General features: G+C 42.4%; 1 protein-coding gene across 1 annotated transcript in view; it reads left to right on the top strand.

Annotated features, from left to right (window-relative positions):
* The window catches only part of PRKG2 (protein kinase cGMP-dependent 2), an 856172-nt gene that overhangs the window by 268970 nt on the left and 566723 nt on the right, over positions 1-20479 (top strand). The window contains exon 3 of the mRNA XM_085643209.1: positions 14502-14668. Within this exon, the coding sequence (XP_085499335.1) occupies positions 14502-14668 (167 nt within the window). The remainder of the gene's footprint in view (positions 1-14501; positions 14669-20479) is intronic.

Raw genomic sequence — 20479 nt, 5'->3', positions numbered from 1 at the left:
TTTAGGGGTAGGTAAAATGGCTCCCTGAATCTGCAGCAACACTTAAAAAGTCTGGTGGTTCCCAAAAAGGAAAAATTCAAACAGGGTTTGAGGCAAAAGTGGGACAAAATAAATAATGATGAGGAGGGACCACCCAAAGGGCTGACAGGTCTAACAGGAACTTTCATAGATTCTCATGCTTTGTATCAGAATAGCTAGCAGTAAATCACAAAAGCACATTTTGGTAGACACTTGGCCTTACATAACCATCTCAACTTACAGTAAAACCTAGTACATGGTAATCAAGAAAAAACAATCATCACTGAACCAAATGTGCTTACCAGGATGGAGGGATTGTAGGGAAAGCTCACCTCTCAATGAAAAAGATTCCTGAGGACTGCTTCACCAACAGCAGCGTCATCTCGTCCAACCGACTCCAGGCAGTAGTGTTTCGTGAAGGTGTGTACACTGCTCCAAGTTGCTGCCCTGCAAATGTCTTTGATAGCAACTCCAGCAAAAAGAGCCACTGAAGACGCCATCGCTCTTGTAGAATGAGCACGGGACCTTCTGTCCAAAGGTTTGCCCGCAGCCTGATGACAGAATTGAATTGCACTGGAGATCCAGCGGGAAATGCCACTCTTAGCGAGAGGCAATCCCTTCCATGGTGCACTGTAGGAAACAAATAACTGTGTAGACTTCCTGAAAGATTGTGTGCGCTCGAGATAGAATTTCAGACATCTCTGGACATCCAAAGAATGCAATGTTCGTTCCGCCTGGGTAGAAGGACGTGGAAAAAAGGAATTCAAAATCAAGGGTTAATTTAGATGAAAATCCGAAGGCACCTTCGGGATGAATTTTGGGTTGGTTCTCAATATTAGCACATCCTTTTTGAACTGAAGAAATGGCTCCACTATGGACAGAGCCTGGAGTTCACTAACCCTCCTAGCCAATGTCAACGCTAAGAGGAGGGCTAGCTTCCAAGAGAGGAACTTCAAGTCCGCCCTGTGAATTGGCTCAAAGGGAGCTTTCATGAGCTGAGCCAGTACTAGGTTGAGTTGCCAGATCGGTGGAGGTGCTCGGACCGGAGGATACATCCGAAACAACCCTTTAAGGAACTGTTTTACAATCCTCGCGGACCATAGAGATGGCCCGATGCCTTTCGTCGAAAACGCGATATGGCAGCCAGATGTACCTTGACAGAAGAGTGCGCCAGACCTGATTTAGCCAGCGACCGCATGTAAGGTAAAACCTGATGTGGCAGGGATTTATAAGGATGGAGTTTATTCCTCTGGCACCACAGACAAAACCTCTTCCATTTTGCCCTGTATGTCTTATTAGTGCTTGGCGCCCGCGCCTGAGACAAAACATCCCAGCACTCCCTGGAGAGATTCAGATGACGGAACTCTCTGTATTCAGGAGCCACGCTGTCAAGTGTAGTGACTTCGGATCCGGATGGAGCACCTGTCCCTGATCCCGCGACAACAGAGATGGAATCAGCGGCAAGCGAATTGGGTGATCCTGGGAGAGAAGCAGGAGTTCCGTGAACCAGAACTGCCGGGCCCACGCTGGAGCAATGAGAATCATCTTGCACGGTTCCGCCTTGACCTTCCTGAGAACTCGAGGAATGAGGGGAATGGTAGGAAAAGCGTAGCAAAATGCACCGAACCAAGCAATCGAAAGGGCATTCCCCAGAGATCCTCGATGGGGAACCTTGCTTGCGTAAAACCGACATTTGGCGTTCTCCGGGGACGCAAACAGGTCTATGGTCGGAGTACCCCATACCTCGAACACTCCCTCCAGCGTGGCTTGGTCTAATTCCCACTCGTGAGTCACTTCCGTCTGACGACTCAGAGCATCCGCCGTGATGTTGAGGCATCCTGCTAGGTGCTCGGCTTGTAGGTTGATCTTGTGAGAAATTGCAAAATCCCAGATCGTCTGAGCTTCCTTGGACAGAGTTCGCGATCTTGTTCCCCCTTGCTTGTTGATGTAGTGCATGGCCGTCGTATTGTCCGTCCGGACCAGCACTGCACGATTCTGAATTCTGGGAACGAACGTCAGCAAGGTTAAGCGAATGGCCATCAGCTCCAAGAGGTTGATGTGGTTTATGCTCTGTGCTGGACTCCAGTGACCGCTGATTTGAAGCTCCTGGAGTACCGCTCCCCAGCCTTCTAAGGAGGCATCTGTGGTCACCACCATAGGAGACGGTGGAGTCCGGAATGTTAATCCTACTGCGATGTTCTCCTTTACCAGCCACCACTCGCAGTCCTTGCGCTTACCTGGTGTTACCCACACCTTGTCGTTGAATGACCCTTCTGCCTGGCGCCATTGTTTGTCTAACTCCTCCTGCAGAGGACGCATATGAAGCCTGCAATGCGGTATTAATGGTATGCAGGATGATATCTATCCGAGTAAGGACTTGTACAGGCGAACCGACAAATATTTCCTCTGCAGCACTTGACGAGCGGAGGTGATCAGCTTGCGTTGACGCTCCTCCGACGGACGAGCGGTGCATAGTGTCGTGTCCAGAATAGCTCCAAGGAACCGTTGCGACCTGGAGGGTATCAGCACCGACTTGGACCTGTTGAGCTGAAGACCCAAGTGGGCGAACAACTGAATGCAAGTTGAAACGGCTTGAGAAGTTGCCTTGAGCGATGGAGCCTTGACGAGCCAGTCGTCCAAGTATGGGAACACTTCTAGGGATTGCTTTCTGAGAAAAGCAGCGACTGGTGCCAGCATCTTCGTGAATATCCGAGGTGCAGACCGAAGGCCAAACGGAAGCACTTTGAACTGGAAATGGCTCTTGCCTACTGTGAAGCGTAGATATTGCCTGTGAGCTGGGTGGATTGGAACGTGGAAGTACGCATCCTCTAAATCCAGGGACGCCAAAAAATCGCCCGGATTCAGTAGACGGAGAATATGCTGGAGAGTGACCATCCTGAAGGAGAGCTTGATGAGATAGGTGTTGAGCTCCCTTAGGTCTAGTATAGGACGCCACGTATCTGCCGTCTTCCGAACCAGGAAGAACCTGGAATAGAAACCCATGCCCCTCTGTGAAAGAGGCACCGGTTCTATTGCCCCCTTGATGAATAGTTGGTGGGCTTCGAGATGTAACAGTCGGAGATGTTTTGAGGGACGGGCGTCCGGAGCTCTCGTTGGAGGAAGATCTTGGAATTCCAATGTATGGCCACTCTGAACAATATTCAAAACCCACCGGTCCGATGTTATAAGGACCTAGCTGTCCAGACAATAGGAGATCCTGCCCCCAACCGTTGTCTTTGGTAGGGGAGGAACAGTAGTCAGAGCCAGGAGGCCGCTATTGCCTCTTGGCATTGCCTCGTCCCTGACGATTCTGACGTCCTCTCTGGGACTGACGAGAGAAAGACGCCGATTGACCTTGGCGTTGGTTCGAGTACTGACCCTTGTATGATTGTCCTGACTGCGTTGAATACTGACGCTGGTTGCCTCTGTAAGAAGTGAACCCTCTTCCACGAGCTCCTCTGAATGGAACCTTCCGATAATTTAAGGATCCCAAGGACTTTGCTGTGTCCGTGTCCTTCTTGATGCTCTCCAGGGCCTCATCGACATGCTTGCCAAAAAGCATTTCCCCGTCAAATGGAAGGTCCAGGATCTTATTTTGGACCTCCTGACGGAACCAGGTTGCCCTTAACCAGCCTTGACGGCGCAAGACCGCTGATCCTGCCGAAGCCCTGAAAGCGGTAGAGGCTATGTCCATAGCACAGTCAATGATCTCAGAGGAACATCTCTCTCCTTCCATGAGGACTTGCTTGGCCTCCTCCTGATTAGAGTCTGGTAGTAGATCAATAAACGGCTCCATGTCGCACCACATTTGGCGGTCGTACCTGCCTAGAATGGCTAATGAATTTGCTGCCCGAACCAACAAACTGGCCATGGTGGAAAATCTCTTCCCTACATTGTCCAGCCGCCTGCCATCCTTATCCGGAGGCGTAGTCAAAGGTGTTGAAGGATTCTTGGACTTGCTCTGTGCGGCCTGAGATATCACAGAGTCAGGCTTTGGTTGTCCAAGAAGACATGCAGGACTGCCCTCAGGGGCCTTGTATTTCTTCTCCAGCCGGGGAAGAACCGGGATGACAGTGGCCGGGTTCTGCATAATCTTGATTCCCTCATCCCACACATGCTCAATGATGGGAATCGACCTGACGGACTTTTTGTGTTGTGCCTTAAAATCATATAGAAAACAGTCCGACTGTTCCACTGTGAGAGGCAGACCAAATCTATTGGATGCACGCTCCATAAGATTATGGAACGCCCCAATATCTGCCGGAGGCGACACGTTCGTGTCCCGCCCTGTAGCATCCGGATCTTGCATTCCAGTATCATCAAGTGGATCAGTTAGTGGGACCACGTGCACCTCATCCTCTTCTTCATCCGTATCAACATCCTGTGTATCTTCATTGGCAGGTTCCGGATACGAAGTCTGAGGAACCACTACTGGTACCACCACTGGTGAGGTACGTGGTATATTTTTAGGGGGAGGTGGCAAGTCCACTGACGGCCCTCGCGGAACCACTGATGTAGATGGATGCACTGGTTGAACGTCAGGGTGTGATGGAAATCGAGCTCTGTAGTCCTGCAACATCATCTGCAAGTCCGTAACCAGAGCAACTGGCATAGCTATCATGTCCTGTCTCAAAGTGCGAGGACGTACTTCCTGCTGAACATATTGTTGTTCCTCCTGCTCATCTTGTTCATAATAATCATCAGTATTAATCTCTGGCTGCTTTACATGCAGATCTGAGGGACCGTAGGCATCCCCATACTGCTCAACCTCATCCTCCTCCTCCGACTCATCTAGCAGCATAGATGGTGGTAAAGGCGTAACCCGCCTAGGTGATGTCATCTCAGGTGTAATTTTCAACCTCTGTATCGAAAAACCAGAAATTTGACCCGTCGACGGAGTCGTCGTCGAAGGAATCCCAAGCGTCGACGAAATCGACGATGAAATCGTCGACGGCACAGTAGTCTTCGTCGACGGAGTGTGAATCGTCGTCGTCAATAAGGTCGTCGACGATGCTTGAATCGTCGACGGAGCCTTTTTCTTCGTCGACGGCAAGCTCGTCGACGGAGCTTTCTTCATCGTCGACGGGACAACTGTCGATGGTCTCGTCGACGAGCTCGTCGTCATCAGCATCGACGACGACGTCGCCGTCGTTGTCACCGTCGTCGTGGTCTTCGTCGTCGAAACTGCCGTCGACAGGAGCTTCATGGAAACCGTCGTTGACGACGAGAATGAAGCTATCGTAGACGATGAAACAGGAGCAGACATCGTCGACGGTCCCGTCGACGAAACCAAGGAAACAGTTTTAACAGTGGAAATCGTCGTCGACGTACCTGCTTTAATCACCGTCGACGGACGCTGTTTCTTCACAGGAGCCATCTGTGGAATTCCTGCAGAGTGTTTCTTAGCAGGCTTTTCCTTCTGGGACGGAGGAGAAGATATAGAAACCTCCTTTTTGTCCCTAGAGGCTGTGTCCACACCAGCAGCCTGTCCCTGCCTCTCCTTTTCACTTTCGTGAGGAGATTTCATGGGACCAGCCTCCTCAGACCTTTCAGAGATCCCGTGAAGGGCTTTGACAGGGGGTTCTGCAGAGATGGAGGGAGATGACCTACCCCTCTTCTTTGATCTCCTGGAGGAAGTGCCAGAAATCGAATCTTCCTCATCTGAAGAAAGAACCTCCTTCCTGGTCTTCAGCTTTTGCAGCCATGTCAGCAGTCGACCCTCTCTGTCCCGCAAAGTCTTAGTAGATAGAGTCCGACAAATCTTGCAGTCAGTGGCCTTGTGTTCAGGGTATAAGCAGTAAATACAACTCTCATGCTTATCCTCAATGAAAAGTCTCTTCTTTCCACAAGAAGCACAGGGCCTGAATAAGGCTTTCTTTTCCTTATCTGACATAATGTCACTATAGATGTTAAAATGTAAATATCTGAAATAAAAGTTGAGAAAACTGAGCAGAGCTCAGTGGAGACTCCCTAGCACAACGTGCGGTAGAAAAATCTGAGGCTCTGAGCTCTCTCAGGAAGGTTCCAGAGGGTGAGGCTGTGCTGATTGGTTCTGGCAAATGTTTGGGCTCTTTTACACAAAGAGGGCGATATGCTACAAAATGAGATGAGGCCTAAGCCTATTTTCTCTTTTGTTTCTATGGTTATGATATTTTTTATTTACCGAGGCTCCCATTCCGACGACGGGGAATGATACAAAGCATGAGAATCTATGAAAGTTGCAATACTGGGGTAAGCTTGTCTACAAACAATTGTATTATATTCTTCCTTTTCCGCTTTACAGATTGATGCTCTTATTAAAATCCATCATCCACTTTTGGGGAGGACCATTATAGTGTAATTCAGGCCATAGACTGAGGGGTGTCGACGTTTCAACCCAACTTAAGCGTTGATGGTAAATGTATACCTCTGTGTACGATTCTTCAACAGGACAATGAAAATAAAAGGGACACCCTAAATAAAATAAAGTACAATTAGAGCCTGTTTCCCCTGGTATGTGAATTGTCATAAAAACAACATCAATTAAGTGCCTAAAGAGGCAGACCGTGTCCATCCACAGCTCCCAATAAATGGGTGATCTGTAATATAAATATGTAAAGGTGGACCGGATCAGTCCACAGCTCCTGGTAAATGGGTGGTTTGTGACATAAATATGTAAAGATGGAAGAACCACAAAAAATGTGTGGAATTATTAAGATTAGAGTTCAAATAATGTTGACTTAACACCGCACTGAAGTGGAGTAGTGTGGATCACTTAGAGGTTCCAAAATTCAGAGTGATGAGTTAACATACACTTTGCATCCAACGTATTCAGATGCCCATACGAAATGTGGCAAACACATTGCCAAGATTATCTGAATGATTAAGCAAAATAAGGAAAAGGGTCAATCTATGCATGATGTGCAGCCAGCGAAAAAACAAGCAGAACCATCTGCTTTCAGAAAGCCTAACATAATATACCTTGATAGCCGACACGCGGCAGAAAGCAGAAGCTCATGTCAGTGCGGTAGGTCTCTGGAAATGCGTGCGGGCGGCCTTCTATTAAGAGATCTCAGCGTGCTATCGACACATTGTGGCCGGTGATTGGCAGCCGTCGACTGTCATAACTGCAGTTGGTCAAGTATACACAAGAATTGTTATGATGGAAGAAAGACTACCTTCTATATGGGTGTGTTATAAAGAGCTTACATTATTAGGAGGTGTTAGAGGTGAACCTCATTCTTAGCACCCGTGTACCAACAAAATACCTCATGTCTTAAATAATTTCAGACATGTTGAAGAAGAATGTACGTTATTCACATTGGATCCACATTGTGTTGCATAATTCATCAAAGAAGAAAAACATAGAAACCATGTTCGACAAAACAAAACATATTATGCTCTACCCAATACATTAGAGATAGAATTATGTAACGTGCATTATAACAGACTTGTCACATATCACAAAACAGAACAGATGATTTTTAAAACAACACATTAAGTGGCGGACAAAGATGAGTATACAATAGTGCAACATTGACATAAAGTGTCTTATAAATAACCTGAAGTGTATTATACATAAATATATACAAGTGACATGAACAGGAAGGTATATACAATACAAAAGATCACTGAATGTCTAGGTCTCATCATTCTCTCTGAGGAAGTTGGAGGGTTCATAATCTATACAGGGTCATAAGTTAAAAAGGTGGGATGTCAACCATTGTTCAAGATGGCAACTTGGCAGGCAATTTCTTCATTCTCATTCAAGACCCGTGCTGTGTTGTCAAAAATATGTATCCATTTGCATTCCCTGAGGTTCAGGGTATTGACAAAACTCCCACCCCTGGTATTGAAGCTCACGTTCTCAACAAACCCACCACTTCAGACTGTCAGCTGAATGTCCAAATGTGGAAACATGTTCAACTAGGGGTGCCCCCTGGACCTTGCATCTTATCCTACTACAATGCTTTAGTATGTGCGTTTTGACCTTCTGTGTGGTTTGTAAAATATTAATAAACTCGCAAGTGCATGTTATGGAGTATACCACCCCTATGGTGTTGCAATTGGTGTGATCTTTGAGAGTGTGAGAATAATCAGTGTGTGTAAAACTCTTGATTTCTTTGGTCATGGAACATGCTTTACATCTCCCACATTTAAAATTACAATTGACAGGTAGTATCTGGCACAGGGTAGAAGTGTTTGTTGTAATAGATGTGGTTAGTAGGGATTTAACCACATGGTCCCTTATGCTTTTCCCCTTCTTGAAGGAGTGCATAGGTGGGTTGGGGATGCCTACATCCTCAGCCACCAGCTGCCAGTGATGATTGATAATTTTCCGGACCTCTTTGCTCCGTGTGCAGAATGCGGTTACACAAATCATGCGTTCCTGTTCAGGAACAAGTCTTTGTTTGGGTTCCAGAAGAAATTCCCTGTTGCAGAACCATGCTCGTTTTTTAGCTTTCTTCAGTAGACTCTTCAGGTACCCCCTCTCTGCTAGTCTGGCCATGAGATCATCTGATTCATTAAAAAAATCTTCTTTCTTGGTACAGTTCCTCAGTAACCTGAGAAACTGACCGAACAGTAGATTGTCTCGGAGTTTCCTAGGGTGATGACTCGAATTGCGTAAAAGCATGTTCCTTTTGCTCTCTTTTTTGTAAAGCGAGGTAAATTGCCTACCCCCATCCTCCTTGATCGTAATGTCCAGAAAGTTGATCTTACTGTTACTGTACTCAAGTGAGAATTGAATGTCACTCGACCTATTATTGAGCCAATCATGGAATTCGAGCAACTCTTGCTCACTCCCAGACCCTAAGCTCAAGATTACCTCTGTATGGATTCTGATCACTGAATATGAGACAATGCTCATAGTTATCTATATACAGAATAGCAAAAGCTATTATAAAGTGACATTCGATTCTCACTGCATGAGAATGGCATGAGTGTCAGATGTTTAGGTCATGTTGAGAAGTTATTACAAACTGGAACTGGCAGTACAAATGAAACCCTTTTTGGTAACAAAGGGCTTAGTTTTTTATGAATTATTAAAGTTATAACTATAACTTTTCGAATCTCTAATGTTTGTGGAGAGTAAATTGGTTTTGTATAAAAACCATAAATGAAGTTTTCATAACTATAACTAATCTTAAATCTTAGTTTTTTAATTGAATTCGTATTTTTTTTAATTGTGTTTAACCATATAATGTTTATTATGCTATTAGTTCTTTTAAATTATTGGTTTGGTACTGCAGCACTTTCATGATAGTTCAAAGTTCATTACTAATGTCATCGTCGCCTTTCTGATTTATTCTGACTAAAGGACAATTAATGCTGTTAGAGAGCAGTTCAAAGTATTTCGATTGAATATACTCCGTACTATTATTGATTTGTGCTAGATTAGGGTGAAGCAGAGCATAAATTAGTTTTTCCAGTTGTAGTGATGGTCCACATTATAATCTATATTCCTGCCAAAGTTCATGTCATTCTATTCAGCCATTTTGCTACTGCATCCTTCTAAAAAGCCTATGGAAAATGTTTTGGTGGAAAAACGTGTTTTGGGACACCCCTTTTTTGTTTGCACCCCCTTAACTAATCACCCAAAAACTTTGCGTCATCAACCAATGTATGAAAAAGAATAGGTATCACTCTCTCTCTCTTTCCGTTCTCTTTCTCTCGCTCTCTCTCTATATATACATATATGTGGGAAATTGAGATAGAGAGTGCACTTAACATACTAGACTAAATAGAGCGTAATCTTTGAATTTAAAGAATAAAGTCTGTCAATGCAAATGGAACATATCTATTATCTTAAGTAAGAAACTATTGTTTTCAATAAGGAAACAGTATCTGTAATGCTAGTTTAATTATAAAAATAACTAAAGTGAAACAAAATATTGATGATAAGACAAAACTTTGAAGATATTTACAGTCTACTGATGTTTATTTGTTCTTTCTTTAAACTGGCAACCTGTCTTTAAACAAAGCTTTTAATCTAAGACATCAAGATAAACAGATGGACTTGTTCTACTCCAGAATGTTGTTTATCAAAATTGATGACTAAAAATAATAGTAAAATGCATCAGGTATGTGTTTTCACATCTGAATGTAGACTACATTCAATTCACTGTGAATTGTAGAAAGCGGGAGTTTTTGGGCCTTTTAAGAACCAATCAATTGTAAGCAACTCTTTGCCCGCAGGAATGCTTACAGTCTGCATTTCAAACCATGAAAACACTAAATTAAAAACAAAAGGAAAAGAAGTAAGGTCAAAATTACAGAAAAGCAAATGATTGTGGTTGGAAAGGTAAAAAAATATAAACCTAATTTACCAATACTATCCTCCAAATGAGTTTCATATGTGAAGATATAAGTCTAAGGATTTATTGAGATCCCTTGGACGGATGAGTTAAAAATGACCAACCCAGCAAACACTGGAGTAATGTTTTTCAAGTATCAGAGATAGAAAGTTATAGAACATAAATAAATCAAATTATATTTGAGTGTTTGCTTGATTACCTGCTGTACTGTGTATTCTTTTTCAGTGGTGACATCCAATTGTACCTAGCTGGTATATCATCTGTACCTTTAGCTCCTCATCACATCTGTAATTCTGTTTCACATACAACAGGAGTTTTAGAAGCCAATCATGGATCCAATTATAGTTAGTATTGTGATTTCAAGGTTTTGGCAAGTAAGAAAGTCCTGTGTGCAGAGGAAGTGTATGTATTTTGGGGTAAAATTCCCTGAAACACGGGTTCAGTTCAATACATATCATGAATAATGTTAATTTATGTATCAAGTGACTGAACAGATTATAGGTAAGGCTTATAAAAAGTCTTTCTTGTTTTCAGAGTTTATTGCTTGTGAATTTTCTCAGTGCTGTCTAAATGCTTTGAAATCAGAGTTTATGGTATTTATTCAGCTCTTTAATCAAGAAAATTGACAACAAATGTGTTTATGCATAACATGTTGATTTTTTGCACTGATTGTTATAATACACATATTTAATTTAACGGAGAAGTATTGCAGAGATGCAGTGCCTTCCCACTGACAGTGTCCACTGGACCTACGGCAGATTGTGCTAAGCATAGAAGCTTAAGTATTGCACTCTCTCACTCACAGAATCTCACATTCACTCTCATGCATATTATTACCCCTTCTATTTCTCAGGACTCTTTCAGTTTCCAGCCCGGCCCTCTATGCCAGCATAGAAAGATTCAAGTTTATTGAAAAATTAAATCTTTACTCCCTAATAGCACAACCACTTTTTCTGAATTCTGATATATTCATCACAGCAGATGCAGACGGGCTTAGGTGTATTAGAATATCTACACACATAGTAAAGTGAAGAACACCTTTTAAAGAAAGAGGTCTTGTGAGAATATAAGTAGACCACTGACTTCTGAGAGTGTAAAGGGAAAGGCAATACTCCCCTACTGGCTAAATTGTTATAGATGTGTCTTAATTTGACACAAGTGACGCATTGAACACCAGACAATAATCATGAAGGATGGAAAAAGAAAGAACACACAGGAGAGGTTGCATTGAGTTGTGGCCAGTAGGCAGGTTTGGTGTAGGGAACACTGAAAGGAGAAGAGAGCAGGAAGTGGCTGTCTGAATAGACGTGTAAACAAAAAGAACACCAACACAGATTAGGCAAAGCAAAAGGATGATTCAAGCATGTCTTCCAAGCACAAGAAGGCACTGGAAAAGTAAAGGATACGGAGCATCTACCTTGCGCATATGAAAACAAAAACAAAAATGTCAGGGCAGTGGCAAGTCGGTTAGTTAGGATTCAAATGGCAGCAGGTTCAGATTGGAAACCATAATGAGTGTTGGCAAACATGTAGAAACCAGCCCAGAACTTGGGAGGCTTTGATTCCAATAGGGTCATGATGGTGTAATGGCAGCTCATCCTGCTCTGAAAGCAGCCTTTAGCCCACCAGGAAAATATCACAGTGAGAGAATTGTGAAAAAGCCTCCCACTGGTCTTGATTAGGTATTTGCTAACACATAAACCTCTATATTTAATGAACAATAAGGCCCTCCTCATAACGGCCATCTTTTTATCTGCATATCAACCACTTGGTAGCTGTAACTGTGCTCGCTGTGACATTGAAGGATTTATGACTGCCGGTATATGTTTTGAATGCAAAACTTTATCGAATTGAACAAGCAATTGACTTACATGAAATAATTTTGTTTTTTAATACAAATGAATTAGTAATATAATGTACTGTAAAATGATGGAGTTTTATTCATTAACGTATGAAGGAGTATGTTATGAATCAATAGCATGCACAGCTTAACTTTGAAAAGATTTTTTCTATGTTCATGAACTATTGAGTCTATTTCTAAAGGAATTCGATGTATAGGAAATCACTTGACAAAGGCTAAACGCCGAAACGCGTCGTCCTTGACTTGGTGCACAGTAAATCATTGTGCTGTCTTCTGGTTTGCCGCATCCTGTCCTTTTTGTGCTATTTGGGGCAAAATTCATGGACTCCTTAGTATTTTCGAGCGGCTGCTGTCGCCGCTGGCTGGCACCGACGCCGGAGACAGGGAACCACGGAGAGCAGCTATGCTGGTGTGTATATATATATATATATATATATGATCCCAGGGGGGCATAGAAGGGCAGCACTCACGCCAGCAAATTCCAGGCAAGTCGTAGTTGTTTAGGCGACCATAGTTTTATTTGTATTTTTTATATTCTCCATTATTCTCCATTTAAAACGTGCAAAGTGCATCAAGGAACAAACAATCGACCTACGCGTTTCGGCCAGAGGCCTTCGTCCGGGTCACATGATTACAAGTGCAGGGTGATTATAAAGAGGTTGGTTTGACCCGCCCTCATTTACAAAAAAAGTCATAAGTTAAAATCTTCTTTAATGGAACAATATATAATGACATTTTAACAGTAATTCATAGCCATTGCACAAGGGCACTTATCTTTAGAAGACAGGTTTTGGAGCTTGATCACATAGTATTCAGGTAGTGAAGTACCTTTACTAAAACATTATGTTATCATAAGAAACGGTCATTTGATTACCTGAGAACCATGTGCTTTCATTGCATGTAGTTAATCACATTGTCAATGTTAAGAAATATGCAAGAGAAGTGCAAGTACAGATATAATGGAGGAGACAAATAAATAGGAATGGTGAAGTACCTCAGGTATAAATAAAAATAAAATCCTGTTCTTACATTATATACAGTTATTTACATTATCACTGTTGGGTTTGCAAAGTGTGCAAAGAAGCAAGTTCAAGTATATGGAAGAGGTAGATGTAAAATTCAAGGTGTCATTTTCAAAATTTTGGTAAAGTACCGGTTGTATTTAACTTCTGAAAATGTTATACTTCACAGTTACCTTGCCCTAATTATCTCATAATACCAGAACTAAAGACAAACACTATCTGCAAGTTTTTTTTAATTGAACAGGTTATGAAGCAGCTACGGATCTCATCTTATACTTTTACTATTTCTCATTATACTTTAAATAATTTCCTCATGTTATAATAGTTTACTTGGTATAGAACAAAACTGTCTTCCTAATGTGCAGGCGCTGGCTAAGAGCAAATCAAGTATAATATGAACCAAAGTATATAGAGTAGAAAAAATGTAAAGACTAGTTTTCTAGGTTTGTTAGAGATAGACAGGGGTTGCTTCTGAGAATGTAATTCTACAGAAAATTGTGCAATGCTGCATCCGCATTAAGTCCCCATGGTATTTCTGTTCTTTTCATAATGATCCATTTCGATTCTGCTTTTCTTAACAGCAATTCCCGATCTCCACCTCTGACGTTGAGGGGAATGTGTTCTATTCCATAAAGTCTGAGGTTATCACAGTTTCCTTTGTGTTCCTTTCAAAGATGTTTGGCAATTGCATATACAAACTCTTTGTTCTTAATTGCCCTGAGATGTTGTAGAATGCGTAACTTTAGTTTGTTCACAGTGCTTCCTACATATTCTTTTCCGCATTCGCATTTTAGGGCATAGACCACATGTGTCGTTTCGCAAGTGATCTTTTCTCTGATGATAATTTTCTCCCCCAACATGGTGTTTGTTTTCTGTTGGTTTAAGCCATAGTTGCATGCTTTGCATTTTGGACATTTAAAAAATCCTTTTGCTCTTAACCATTGTGTTTGACTGCCACCATGATCTGCTCTCTGATAGTGGCTGTGTGTCAGGATGTCTCCCAAAGAGGGTGCTTTCTTGTACGTTATGTTAAGATGGGTCAGATGTGACTTCCTTTAAGTCATTGTCCCTTCGCAAGATCTTCAAATGGACTTGGAGTGCATCCCTTATTGTATTACTCGAGGAATTGTACTGTGTTATGTATCTTATTTTGTTAACCTCAGGATTATCATTCTGTCCAATGTTTGTGCTCTTGGGAAATAGTAAGGTTTCTCTTCTCTTTTTCAAAGTCCTTAGTTTAACATGCTATGAAGGAAGTGCTGTTCTATATGACTCACTAAACTATGTTTTTGCTCTTGATGCCAGTGAGAAAAAACTTATCATGGATGCTCTCACCAAAAACCAGTTTCTTAAGAGGTTGGAAACTCAGCAAATCCGAGACATGGTGGAATGCATGTACCCCAGGAACTACCAGCAAGGAAATTACATCATCAAACAGGGAGAACTTGGCACTCATCTTTTTGTATTAGCAGGTAGGTGCAATGTAAACAGTGTGTGACCCTATACCACATTTGATATATCCATTATATTGACTACACTCACCATATCGTCACATTAGATGCAGAGTTAAGACAATTAAATATATGCTGGAAATCGCGTTGCACAATTAAATTGTACGTTTCATTATATTGTTTTTAAATTGTTAATATTGTACCTTTTATAGTTATTTAACCAAAATAAAGGAACTACTGGTACTGGAATTTATGCTTTCCTTGACAATATAGTGATAGGCGATGGTCTACAAGCAATTCTTGTCAGGTTGATATTATTGAAGGATACTGATCTAGTGGTTGTGACTGCTAGACAAAGTCAATTATATTGCATTCATTTCTCTATCAATATATCTTGTATGGAGGCTTCTTTGAGTCAATAGAGACCAGAAAAGAAGTTGTCTTCTGTGGTTCTTTTTTAATTTAAAAAAAATATATGTTTATTTAGTTAACATCGAAACCATCTGATACATACAGAATGTAATTTCCTCAGTCATCATTCAGGCATTTAAATAAGACCAACGTCCATAGTACATTACATAGGTATGGGCTGCAGTTGGGGATAACAAATCAAGCAAACCATACATGATGGCGCCTCCCCATACCTGTGCGTCTGCTGGCCAGAAAGAATCGCTGGAATGTAAAATGGTCCACAATAGAGAAGACTGACAACCGTATTTGAGACACACCCAACCAAAAGACGACCTCTCCCACCCTCGCCACCCTGTGGTTCTTTTAATAATACAAAACCTAAAAATGCCAAAGTACTACATTGTATCATCTAATTTTCCTGTTTTTTTGCAACAAATGTGGGGACATTCTTAAATGTGCCACCTAAATGAATAGGTCACTAAAAGGGATTTCAGGCTAATCATTTCATTTACTGCATACAAAAGATACATATTATTTTATACAATAGCCCCACAATTTTAAGCACACAAGCTAACTTAAATTTGGATCCCGAATTTCGATTAAAACGATGGGGCTAGTTGGCACAAGCGCTCCATTTTAATTTCCATTATGATATGGGCATATCTCTTTCTACATTTTGTTCACGGTTTGCTCTGACAACTTTTATACTTTGGTGAATTTCCATACAGCAGATCAGTTCTAAAGCATACTGTCAATCTAAGGATCAAAGAGGATTTACAAGACATTTTACTTATAAAGGACCTGCTGCCCTACTATAATTCTGTGCATACTGGTTAACCAAAAGAATGCTCATCCGATGTTGTGTTCTGTTTCACAAACATCTATTAACATGTAATCTGAATATGATTCTATGAATCATAATCATAACAAGCATTGGCAAAGCTAATAGGGCTGGTCGCCAACCTTTTGTCTTTGCTTGTGTTGGCTGTCACTGACCACACTTTCCCTAAACAGTCCCTGGCAGTGAAGAGAACTACTTTGTGTGGATGTGCTCTTTTTGAAGGAGAAGAATGTCATCACTCTCAGTGAAGTTAATAAATGGCTTAAGTGGGTTGACATATTTTCCCATGCTGTAGCAGGCAGAAGAAAATGTGAATGACACCACTACAGTCCAATGAATAAGGAGGACTGGCTGAAAGCCTCTTTAAGTAAGTGCATTATGTATTGTACTAAAATCTAAAGGTCCTGGCTAAGGCCATGCCTAAAAATGTGAGTTGACTATTAATACTAATGAACACAAATCATAGACTCAGGATCACCTTCTTGACAGAAATCTGAAGGTCTCACAAAACATCTTAAAGGAATCAACATTTATATGAGTCAGACACTCCCTGTCAACATCTGGTGCCTTCTTAACAACTTCGGCTCATTAGCTTAACTATAAATGTTCAGATGTGGAAATACTGCGTGCCAGAGAAATGTGGATACTGTTATCCGTTGGCCCCTATAAAGTATCCATGGAATTATGATGTAGAAGAAACAGAATTCCAAAAGTCATGTGAACGAAATGAGCCCAGTTCTGAAGGAAGTCCTAATTGCTATTTTTTACAAATATCTCCTGCTTCTAAAATACATTTCTGGATGTGGATCTCCCGATAAACATTTGCAGATGTGCACACGTTATGACTTTTAGAAAAAGGGTGCATCCCAAATTTTCTAAGGGATGTCCTGACATTATGCACCTGACCATCGTTCACCCCTGACAAGTACCACTTTCAGTAGGTGAATGTGCACAGCTGACAGGGTCATATCTGTGTGAATTGTGCAGTTTGCCGCTTAATTCTACATCAGGAATTTTGCACTACTTAGTCTGCACTCATGAGGAATGCACTCCGCAAGGGTAAAGACAGGACCACTGTTTGGTTGTATAATTGGCTGCAGCCTATTTAATTACAAAACATTTGAATTTGACGAATATTAGGAGAATATTGACCATCCTGCTTGATCAAAACAAACCTTAGGTGAATATATTTGAATCATGAAAACTGTTAATCAATACTTCAAGCCAGCCTAACCCACATCCAAAGTCATGCAGACAAGGTTTAAACCAACAAAAGGCAACTTATGTTTGTCCAACGTCTTTGTTTTTGGTGTTTCTCATCAAAAATGCTCTTGACATGTATCAAACCCTATTTTGCTATTCGGTAACCTGTTACTAAATCACAGAATGGGTTTTCAATTCATGATTTTAAAGGAGGCGTGTTTGGGGCGTCCTTTCCAAATACCGAATCGTAACGGTATGCTGGAATGTTTTGTGACTGTCAATGCAGTTGCAAAACCTTTACATTTTACCACCTAATTCAAGTAGTTGGTAACCCATTTGCAAATTGGAAGGGGTCCCATCCCCCTTTGGAAATGGCAGCGAAAACGTTTTTTCAGAGCAGGCAGTGGTCCCACGGACCACTGCCTGCTCTTAAAAAAGGAAAATAAAGCTTTTAATTTTTCTTTTTAAATGCCACCCACTTTACTTTAAGGAAAACGGGCTGCAAGGATTCGCAAATAGGGAATCCAAAAAGGTTACTTAATACATCTGGCCCTTAATCTCTAAATTAAAACATTGGGCATTATGGAAATCACCTCTTTACACATATTCTGGACAATGAAGAGGAAGCTAAAGAGTGTGACCACGGAGTCACACTTGTTTATAAGCCTCAAGCACCTTCACACAGCACAGCAGGATGGAGAAACCACGCCCTGATAAACACGAAGGTAGCCACTTTCAACAGGGCTCTTGCCACCAAAGCATTATCCGGAGGGAGCAAGCTCTTGACTGTAGGAAAAAAGAAACCTTTCCCCCCCATCTGAAACAGGCTAAAATTGAGCCTGCTCTACCTCTTGAAGGAGACTATAGTGAAAACGTGTTATTGATGTATGGGGGACATAGTGTGAGCACACTGGTACCACACGTCACAGAGATGAACCCAGGCCCTCTTGAGAACATTCATTTGGCACTTACCAACTGACAAGACTTATGTACAGTATGCTAAAATTTCTTTACACTCTGGCATATCCAGGAAATTATAAATTGATGCCAATATTAGGTGATCAAGTCCTACCACATCCCTCCTAACAAATGTAAACACCATAATGTGAACATCCCTGCGGTAGACCTAGAAAGTAAAGATCTGCAGACTCACCTTCACCTCGAGCCAGCCCAAGCCCACTTCTAAAGACATTCTGACAACTTTAAACTCAACAGAAGGTGCCCTATGTTTTTCCATCATATTTCGTTTTCAGTCTTTCATTTCACTTTGTGTGATTACTGGCTTGAAACTGCCCTTCTGGACGCCTGGAATTACACCATCAGGAGTTTAGGACAATCTTGGTCTATAAATCTTTGCGTGCTTGTTAATCTGGACAGTAACCAATATAGTGTAGGGCGAAAGGTTTGGCTTTTGAAACAAAATGTCTAGCTCTGTAAATACACCTGAGGCTAGGGCCTTCCCTACCTTATCATACAGTATCATGGCCTCGACACATTGGACCAAAAAGGCTGGAATCTTTGCATGCCATTGGTGGCACCTTAAACCCCACTCATGAGGCACTCACAATGTGTTATGAGGGCCAACCTAACCACAATATTACTCTCATGCAGATAATGTCCATGTGGCTAGAGAGAGATAGTAAGTGGTGGTGTGGGTTAGAAGCAAAAACCAGAAGCTTGGTTATCTGGAGAACTGCAAGGCCCACGCTGGATAGTGACTTGCTTATTTTTAAGCAGCAAACTCAAAACTGCTGAAAAATATAATGTGTTCTGTTTCCCACAAGTCTTTCAATTCACGCTCAGTGCACTGATTCACACACTCTCCTTCCCGTCCGCCGCGTTGATCAGTGCATCCGTTTCCTCACTTGGGCCATTGTTTCCCCCCTCCAAACCCTTTGTGTCGCTTGTCTCTGTTCTGAACTATCTGTGCAGGTTGCAGACAAGCTGTGTGCCTGTTAGCTGCCCCAAGTTATTTGTCTCAGTTTCCTGTAATATGTTGTCTGCATTTTGGGCACTACATTTCTGGATTAGAGTGGCGGCTGGTGTGTTCACCGTAATTACCCTAATATTCTTATAGGGAGCACACACATATTTCTCCGGTAAAGCACTCATGTTATCAGAGCGCCTTGTATCCTCAGACAGCTCGTGGCTCAACAAAGGCGTTTCTTTGCCCGCTAGCACTGCTAGCTAGGATAAAACAGCCCTGGGGCTCTGTGTTGCTCCTCCTTCCCCAGCTCGTCTAGTGGTCACCGGTGTTCTTTTAATTGCACTTTCACATAGTGTGCATATAACGTGCCAGTCGCCCCCAGCTAAAATAACATCCTTATCCACCTCACCACCCCTTAGACACTATAGAAAGACATAAAGCAGATAGTTGGTCATCACTGCATAGTCCTTTATTATAACTTAAAGCAGAGTAATCTTTTATTGTTCATTGACTGAGACACTTGACCATTTATTCAAGGCATAGGTAAACCAAAAAGACAAACATGTTAGCCAAAAGAGTTAGGTTATTTCCATTCCAAGGAATACATTTTTGCAAAATATATTATATACATTCTAGTCATGGCCTTAGCCATCCGGGTATCAAGACACGCAGTTCGGTAATTAACCCCCCGGTGCTTGCTGTGCCAGCAGGCCCCAACCTGCACTGTTTTTATCAGTAGTAACTTTCAGTCCTCCATCCAAGAGAGAGGCACTACCACCAGGGCACTGCTTACGCCTTGGCCCCAACGGGTTCCTGAACACCGGATACCCCCTCCAAAGTTTCTTAACATACAAACAGGCATCTTGGGTAGGGCAAGAGAGTCCAGGACCACCATCAGGTCAGTCCCCCTCCCGCCAGCCCGGAGCCCCCATTGAATGCTCGCCCTGTTCCAGGGTCAGCCAGTCCATGCCAAATAAGGAGTCCACACCATTTTCTTGCCCGGGACCCCACCACAGGGCGAGGAGCTTACTGGCGCTCTCGCCCTCCCCCACTTATTGCTTGATAACCTGACCCTACCGCCATGGCCCCTAGGACCGTCTGGATGAACAGTTTGAGCCCTTTGTTAGACAAATGCACACCATCTCGTAGATATAACTCTCTATTGGATGCCTGTATCAAACTGTGCCATGATTGTCGGCAGGGCTGATCCAGTCAATAACTTAGCGACTGCCTGTTTCAATTTCTTCACTGATCTGTTCACCGCTTGCGTAGGCGCGCCTTTGGCCCAAAACTGACGTGGAATTACCTCTGACCAAAATGTAACCATGCCCGGCAAGAGGTTCCTCACCCGCAAAAGCATAGAGAATAAAGCTTCTTTAACCCCCTCTCTTGCCAGCAGGGATCATATCATTACCTCCCGAATGAACAACCAGTATGTCTGGGATGGGCA

This window comes from Triturus cristatus, chromosome 2_2 (genome assembly GCF_964204655.1).
Source record: "Triturus cristatus chromosome 2_2, aTriCri1.1, whole genome shotgun sequence".
In the NCBI taxonomy this organism is placed as follows: Eukaryota; Metazoa; Chordata; class Amphibia; order Caudata; family Salamandridae; genus Triturus; species Triturus cristatus.
Note: the sequence above shows the minus strand (reverse complement) of the source record. Positions and strands in the feature narration are given on the sequence as shown.